Genomic DNA, 8656 nt, shown 5'->3' with positions numbered 1-8656 from the left:
ATGCTCCAGGGCCGCGTTTCTGCAGCAATGTTGTCAACACCAACGCGTATAGCTCTAGTTTTACTCTAGTGCCGGGTTTCTGCCACATAGTTGTCCACGCCAACGCATGCTGTGCAGATATGTGACTACCACCACATAGCTGAAAGTGCGAATATTAGTTTGGTAGTAGTATTAGTTGATGAAGAAGACGATGTGCAATGCAGTGTTTTGCAGTTCCATCTTTAATTCTTCGGAATTTTTACCCTCAGTTAAATCACTAGCTTGGCAATCAAAGTTAAATCATTAGCTTGGCGCCAATTTACCTTCTTCTGGCTCTCCTCACTGAACCCTGGCCTATCCCTCGTCGTGGGTATGTGCCATGCCACCAAGGCAACAACAACAACAACGACACGAGGTGTGTTCGCCTGCGGTGGCGGCAGTCTGAATCGAACGGCCTTTGAAATCAATCTACATATTGCCCAAACAGTTCTATAGGGTTTTGCACCAACTGTCAGGAAGAGCTGGAAATGCTTCGATTTGACCTTTCGAAGGCCTTTGGTCGTGCCCGGCACAAATTTCTGCTCTTACTTTTACAGCGCGTAAATGTTGGTTCAGTTGTTTACGAAATACGTCTTTGATACAATTGCTCCATCTCCTTGATTGAGAATGGTTCTCTTTGACAATCTGTGTCCATCTTCTCCTCTGTCAAGCAGGAATGTTCATTATCGCCGCTTGTACATATTGAAATTTCTCACCTGCCACGAAGAGTTCTTTCCGGGCCATCTATGTAGCCATTAACTTTTGTGCTCACCCTGTTTCCAAGTTGGCAATTAAATTGCTTCCTTTCCGCATTACTTGCGCGTACTGCGTACTTATGCAAGAAAGCACTTGCGTCCAAGGCACAGGTGAGCTCTATTTACATCTTGAACCATATCATTTTGCCGTCGGCTGTACGGTAGGTGAAAAGCATTGAATTACAACTACTGGTTCCAGTTACTAACAAGTAAGAGACCACACAGGAACTTCTTCGAAAGCAATAAAAACTTTACTGATCGAACGAGCGCGAACATCTGCTCTTTTTGACTATCCTTCCTGCTCTGCCCTCGTGGGCGGTCCTGCTCAAGAGTCCGAGGCGCAACTCCACCCCCATTCGAGCACATGGTCCCGTGTACCTTCGGTCGGCTCCACTGAATCAGCGGGGGTTCCTCAAGAAGCTGTACTGCGACGACAGCTGTGAAGACCAGGTGGCCAGGAGGCGAATTCCGGCACTCCTTGGTATGAGTGACGTGGTCTTAGATGCCGTAGCTTCTTTGCGCGTTGCTACTTTCCAATCGAAAGCAGTGACGTTCGCGTGTTGTTTATGCACAGACGTTGCAGCTAGCTGCTGTAGGCCATGAGATGACAGAAGAGATGGTGGCGTTCTCCACTATAAATCTTTAGGTTGATCCAGGATATTTCCTACTTTTGGTAGCAGGAAAACTGGAACTTCATTGTAGCGGAGTGATCATAATGACTGGCCTCCTGACACCACTCCTATGTGAAAGCGTTGATCTGTAAATAAAAAAAGGAACAAATCGAATGAAGAATAAGAAATAGGGATATAGATATCTCTCAGACTGCTAACGACGTGCATACAAAACCATTCTGGACAAAAGCATTTTTCAACGGCAAACCGTTTATGAGCGCAATTTTTCATATGATGTAAGATTTGACCAAAACCATCAATATATCCGAAAATCACCCGACGGAAGTCTAGTATTTTTTTTTCTATTAACAGATTTGCTATTGGGAAAAGCGTTCCCCATTGCTTTTCTATAACAGTTCGATACGATGGTTGAAAACACTCTAAAATAAAGATTTCGCTACATATTAGAAGAATGAACCATTTACCTTCAATATTTTCATAACCATGCCTTACAATATTCCAATACTCAAAATTTTTGCCCAAGAAAGCTGGACTTCCTTTTAGTTAACGGGATGGTAAGAGCAGTAAAGAGTCTGCAGGGGCTATACCTCAAGACCATAACCAATTGGAGAGCCCTTCAGTAATGAGGTAACCCTCCAGCGTTGTTGGGAAGCCACTTCATACCAGTATACCAGTACACTGCATACCAGTATGACAGGTTGAACAGAAACGCTGGAATCGAGCGTCGGCGCAACGTTTTGGAGCCAAAGCGGCCGCACTCCATGCGCAGAAACACGGACTGATGGTCGAGTCGGTATGACGTAATAAGGCTAAAACAGCGCACCTGCATATGGACGAGGGAAGATGTCTCTTCCTTGCACAGCAGCGCTGTATTATCCTTACCATGCGTAGAAGACAGTCGCGCATGTGCTGTGGCGCCTCGCTTGTACTAAAGCAAGTTTAATTTTTTTTTACTTCATTAGCAATATTGTTTTCATTCGGTGAAAATGTCGTTGTCTGTGTGTGTGTGTGTGTGTGTGTGCGTGCGTGCGTGCGTGTGTGTGTGCGCGCGTGTGTGCGCGTGCGTGTGTGTGCGTGTGCGTGTGTGTGCGTGTGCGTGTGTGTGCATGTGTGCGTATGTATGTACGTATGCGCGTGGGTTCGTGTGTGTGCGTGCGCGCGTGAGGGTGTGCGTGTGTGCGCATGTGTGCGTGCGTGTGTGTGCATGTGCGTGTGTGCGTGCGTGCGTGTGTGTGTGTGTGCGCGTGTGTGCGCGCGCGTGCGTGTGTGTGCGTGTGCGTGTGTGTGCATGTGTGCGTATGTGTGTACGTATGCGCGTGGGTTCGTGTGTGTGCGTGCGCGCGTGAGGGTGTGCGTGTGTGCGCATGTGTGCGTGTGTGTGTGTGCGTGTGCGTGTGCGTGTGCGTGCGTGTGTGTGTGTGTGTGTGTGTGTGTGTGTGTGTGTGTGTGTGTGTGTGTGTGTGTGTGTGTGTGTGTGTGTGTGTGTGTGTGTGTGTGCGTGTGTGTCAGCCGGCCCGTCCTCGAAATCAGACATGGTACAGTTCAAAGCTGTACGAATAGTTTCGCTGCCCCGCATGGACGGATGTGAAATTCTGGACCAAAACACAAAACTTCTAACACTCACTGGACTGCTTTAAGAAAGATCTCTCACCTTCTTGCTGAACATTGAAGCGTGCGTAGAAGCCGACCCCAGTGTTCTTTTCATTAGTGACCATTTTGACCATAAGTTGGCTGCCTGTCGACTGGAGCGTCGCTGGGATGTCCTGCATTTGAAAGAAGTGATGTGCGTATGAAATGGAAGTTTGGATGTGCTCGAGAGCTGAACATATCTAAACACTGACTTTTGAAAATTCAAGGAGATCCAACTTATCCCTTACCCATTCCTTCACCTCCCATAAAGAAGGAGAAGCAGTGAAAGGAAGGTAAGGAAGAGATTTCCCACGGTATGATGCTCGTTTGACATTGACAGTTTTTTTGCACCCTACACGGGCGCTGCATCCAGACAAACACATTTCGTGCCACATGCCCCGTCGGTACCGAAGCACCTTCTTGACGCGCTCAAAACCTTTGTGCTAAATCCAGCAAAAATCGACCACAAACAAAATTCCATTCATGCCAACGCAGTTCTTATGGGAGGAGGGAGGGCGAACGGAAGACGACAGGAATTATAGTCGTAGCTGTACATACGTCATCACTTATGTACTCGAGAACTCGAGCCCATCTGAAACACGCGGAAAATACGTGCGTCCGACGTGGAAAATACAAGTGAGTTGTTCACATGAGCCCGACATGGGACTAATTGGTACGTCAAACGTGGGCTACCTGCAGTGGCTCAATGTAGGACCCACTGAAAACGAATCAACAGCCAGTTTCCCTGGACATCGGCTATCTACATGACTTAGCTATTGCCGCAGGCCACTGCTTAACATTTCAGTGGGTACCTGCTCACTGTGGCATTCAGGCTAATGAAAAAGCAGATGAAGCGGCCCGTAAGGGCCATCAACATCGGAGATACATTAGAACTTTTTTTTACGAAATCTGATGCGTCCCAGGTGGCCAAAAGTTTTGCTTCCGAAGAAATGTATCGGCTTTGGAGTTTGCCGACATATCAGTACCAATTTCTTCACTCAATCGACCCACATCTTAGATCAAGACTCTCACCCAGAATTCCTCGACATCTGGAAACACTTTATCATCGACTTATAATGCTGCATATACAAACGGCTTACGATACCGTTTTAGACAAATGGACAGTCCGCACTGTGACAACTGTGCCGCGATAGAAACTGTGGAGCATATCTTGCTTGAGTGCCCTGCATATACTAACGAGCGTGCGTACTATGAACATTGCATGCAGAAGCTCTGCTCAGTGCCCCTTACAATGGACAAAGTTTTAGCTCACTTAGCCTGCCTTAGGCAACAGAGACTTGCAATGACTTTTCTATTCACATATTTAAAAGACATTGGACATCTCGATAATCTTTAAATTCACTTGCACGTCACCTTCATGCATTCTTCATGCAGTGAACTTCGTCATCCCATTTGACGGACTAAGCACTCCATCGCTCCATAGGTTACATCAATACTCGTCATTGCATCCTTAGTACCCATTTCATGGCCGCATTTTATCTTCGTTTTTTTTTTACCTCTTCCACTCTGCTCTCCTTCTGTCTTTATCCCCCAAATTCCCCTCCCTACGCAGAGTAGCATGCCAGCGATTTTTAAACGCCGGCTAAATTCTCTGCTCTTCATTAAAGAGTCTCTCTCTCTCTAGGACCCACTAGGGTTGAGCAGATGCGCTCACCACGCTGGACAGATACGGGGAGCACACATGTTGGGGGGGGGGGGGGGGGGGCTATATTTATCCTACAGAAGACCGACAGGAGACCCAGAAGGTGCCTTCACCGGGCCGAAGCAGACCCTACGCGCAACACCGACGCGGGCCTCTTATGGGCGACGACATCAGTCAGAAATACGACTGGTAGGAGGGTGGGCTAAGGGTTGACCACACTAGAGGTATGTTGCCTGAGTTCCAAACCCAGCACTTGGCCCCCAGGGCTGCCTATTTAAGAACGACAGCAGCACACACGTAGTGCAGTCGACACCTCTCCGGCATCGCAAAGATTCCCAGACGCGCACGGGACGTGGTCGTTTGCGGCGTGGTAGTAGTAAGGGAGATACACGCAGTGATATATGCTTGTTCAGGAAGACCACGTAACAACCACGAGGCCTACAACCACTTTCTTTTGACGTTCAGGTGAAGCCACCTATTAAAAAGCTTGCAAAAATATCTGCAGCAGGCACGGGAATTAGCGCCATGCTCCGTTTTACCGATGTTCATCATGTTATTGCAAGCATACATAAAGGAACAACTGCAATATTGTTGCCTGTTCCACTTAGGTTCGTAAAATAGGCCGAGCGCTTGCAGGTGTGGAAGTTATTTATTGACAACTCAGCTTTGCAATTCAGGTGTCTGCCCTTGAAGTGTACACATATTTCGCTCTTCCGCCTTATAAGAGTGTCTTCCTGTGCGCGCGTAAGCGTACCTGTCCGCAGAAGCGCGTGATCTTGGCGTCGGGGCTGTCTCGGTGTACGTCGTACACCTCCAGGTAGTTGGCCTCGCAGGCGGCGGCGGACGAGTTGAAGGCGAACGCGACGAAGCTCAGCTGCAGCCTGGCCCTGGCGCCGCCCGTCACGAACCACGTGCAGGTGCGGCGTTGGGCGAACGTCGCCAGATAGCCCGGTCTGGACAGAGCGCCCTCGCTGGCCGTCACGTTGCCGCCACAACCGGCGGGGGCGGCGCGCAGGAAGAATAATATTAGCATTAAAACATTCGGCGGCCTTCTCTTTTTATGTGCGCCATGGCCGCGATAGATGTGTCACGTCTTGGGACTCCTGGCTCCACGTGGCCCATCATAGCGAAGCGAGGAGCCGTACACATTGACTAGATTTGAATAAGGCAGTTAGTACATGTAAAGGTGGGCAGTCAGGGAAAAAAAATGAAATTGTAGCGCCCTCTTTTGGCGGCGCGTAGAGCACCGCCAACGTGCGCCCGCACGAGGAAGAAAATAAAGGCGGCGCCTGGCTGTGGCCCACGGCTGGCATTCCTGTTCTGAACTAGATCCGAGTCAGCTGTCTCGTTCCTTCGCTCCTGAGGCGTAAGCCTGCAAGATAAATGCAGTGAGATTGCAGAGGAGGTAGTCACATGATAAGAAAAAAACAGATTGGGTAAAGCCAGACCCACTGCAACTAGCCAGAAAGTTGTAAAGTGTTCCCGTGACGTCACGCGGGCAACGCTGATTGGCTGGAGATAAAACCATCGTCAACAGCCACAAGATCATCACGTGACTTTATGACGGCATGGAGCATGCAGTTACTGATGTCCACCACGTTGGAAATTTCGCAGCCCTTTCGTGATGATGCAGCACTTGCGGTAAGAGAAATAAACAAAATCAAATGAACTCTTCGTAGGCGCGCGTTCTGCCATTGTAAGCCGTTAAATCTGTTTCCCCTTGCCAAACCTCTCTCTAGCCGCTTAACCTTGCTCTGGTAATCCTGATCCTGGCGAGTTTCTCACAAGCTCCGTACCGCTGACACGTTCGCTGAATCCTCGTGCGTAGTCGTGAGCGGCCAAGTAATGACAAGCTTTTGCTAACTGTTATGACTGTAGGCTTGAATATTGTCACGTGACACGGCGTTCCTATTTTTTCTTTCGTCTTCGGACGCTCGAACCACTGCAACGCGGCTCAAGCCATTGTTTCCCACTCAAACCCAGAAATTCAAATGAATGATTACTTACCGCCGTGTCTTCTATTAAAGACAGCATTATCCGTATTGCGCCCGCTGAAAAATTATATAACTAAGATCTCGCTTTCCGAAAACGCGGCTGTCCAGAAGTATTTTACGGGGGAACCATTATTCTGGTCACGCTGTTAAGGGCCGATACACTGTTCAGAGCCGGGAAAGAAAGGTGGGACATTCTAATGGTTTCTACGCATTCATTAAATGATTTTTCCAGATTTTACAGCATTACGCGACCCATTCCTTTAATGTCCTGCACACCTGCTACCGGCAGTCTTAGTGTGTGATTATAATAAATGGTATTTACACAGGCGAGATTGTTTTGATGACCTAGAATATTTATGTTATGTGGAGTGGCAGTCGAAATTGAAGAATACATTAAATGTGAGAAGAATTGATGTATTAAGACACCGGACAACATACTTAGCGACAATAGATGTTGCAGTTGTACTTTGAGAGCGCTATGAAAAGCTTGAGCGGTTTTAAAATATTTCAAAAACTGAATCTTAAGCTTCTTTTGGCCACATATTTGCGCGATTATACGCCTTAAAACAGGGTCGGGGCAGCACAGTCCACAAGAATCACGGAAGCCACGCGGCAAATTCGTGATATCAATGCGTGGGGGGAACCCTTGGCATTAATTGTCATACACATCCCTGGAATGGCAGGACACCCACATTTAATTCACCGACATTGGCATGACTGCTCACAGTGAAATCAAAATTGTCCCAGTCGAAATAGCCGCCAGGGACATCTGAGGTCAGCATACATAAGGTAAGTTGCGAGTGCAAGCGGGGCCCCGAAGGTGAGTAAAGGTGAAGGTGGGTAGTCGAACTCACCTGTGAAGGTGAGTTAGACAGACCCACGGGCCCACTGCAGACCCTTCCAATAAGGGTGCCACCATAATGCTCGCTTATGGCTAACTGTCTGTATCTGGCGCTACAACTTCCACCGTGCTTGCGCCAGATACACAGAGTCGCACAGTATGGCGACGGCCAAAGAGAGCTTATATTCGAAAGGTGTATGTCATGACTGGTGTGACCTCCTCTTCTTTCCATTTCTCCCCATTACGCCTCTCCCCGCCTGTCCGCCGGTGTGGTTCAGGAGCTCGCCCAGAGCCCGCCCAGACGTTACATCTCCATGATGTAACCTCTATCACACCCTATTCTTATAACTGCCGTAGGAAAACATGGAAAGGCAGCAAATCTTGCCACAGGGTTTTCTTGAGCTCCTCCCTATTTCGCAGGTACAAGTGAACATATACCACGCAGGACGCAGGCCTGCAAGGGCGGTATTGGAGGGCAGGACAACCTTAGCGCTATTCTGTTTCTCAATAACTGTGGCATTCCTTCGTATTGATGCAAACGCGGATGACGTCCTGCGTAAACAAATGGGATGTCGCGTGGTTTAGAGACAAAAACACGATAGCTCCTTCGGGGCTGGTGAAGTAGACGATGAGGAAATGAACGGAGGACGGGCGAGAGAGGCGACTGCTGGCTTCCGCATGTTTCACGATGACACTGAGTCGGTTGCCGCTCGAAAACACAGGGCTTGGGTAGACACTACCACACATTTGAGCCAGGAGGCGAGAGGTGGCGTTTCCATCGCGAACCTGGAAGGGCGAAGCGGAGCGATGGGTCAAGAACGCACTTAATATGACGCTAAGTGCAGCACTATTAGTTGCCGTCCTAATGAAAACAAGCAGAAGCGCGGATTATTATTCATTATTCATGCGTAGTCTGTGCCACTAGAAACGTCCTCTGTTGTGGAATACAGTAGTAACTATGAAATCGACTTTGATTGCCCGGTTCAAACACACACTAAAAAAAAAAGCTATCAAGAAAGCTTGTGCACCAGACAACAACGGATTGTTCTCGTGACGCCATGAATATCGACAAGTCGACACCAGCTGAGGTGTCAGAAACACCACATGTGATGCAGTAACACTCG

General features: G+C 48.5%; 1 protein-coding gene across 1 annotated transcript; it reads right to left on the bottom strand.

Annotated features, from left to right (window-relative positions):
- Positions 1 to 2214: 2214 nt before the first annotated feature.
- Positions 2215 to 5730, bottom strand: LOC149339729 (membrane frizzled-related protein-like). Its single transcript, XM_089550983.1, has 3 exons — positions 5452 to 5730; positions 3057 to 3168; positions 2215 to 2228 (listed from the first exon to the last, which is right to left on the bottom strand). The coding sequence occupies exons 1-3, from the start codon at positions 5728 to 5730 to the stop codon at positions 2215 to 2217; spliced, it is 405 nt and encodes a 134-aa protein (XP_089407109.1).
- Between the last annotated feature and the right edge of the window lie 2926 nt (positions 5731 to 8656).

The sequence above is a fragment of the Amblyomma mixtum genome, chromosome 6 (assembly GCF_055824585.1).
Source record: "Amblyomma mixtum isolate Tamu chromosome 6, ASM5582458v1, whole genome shotgun sequence".
Lineage (NCBI taxonomy): Eukaryota > Metazoa > Arthropoda > Arachnida > Ixodida > Ixodidae > Amblyomma > Amblyomma mixtum.
This window is presented reverse-complemented; position numbering and strand designations above follow the sequence as displayed.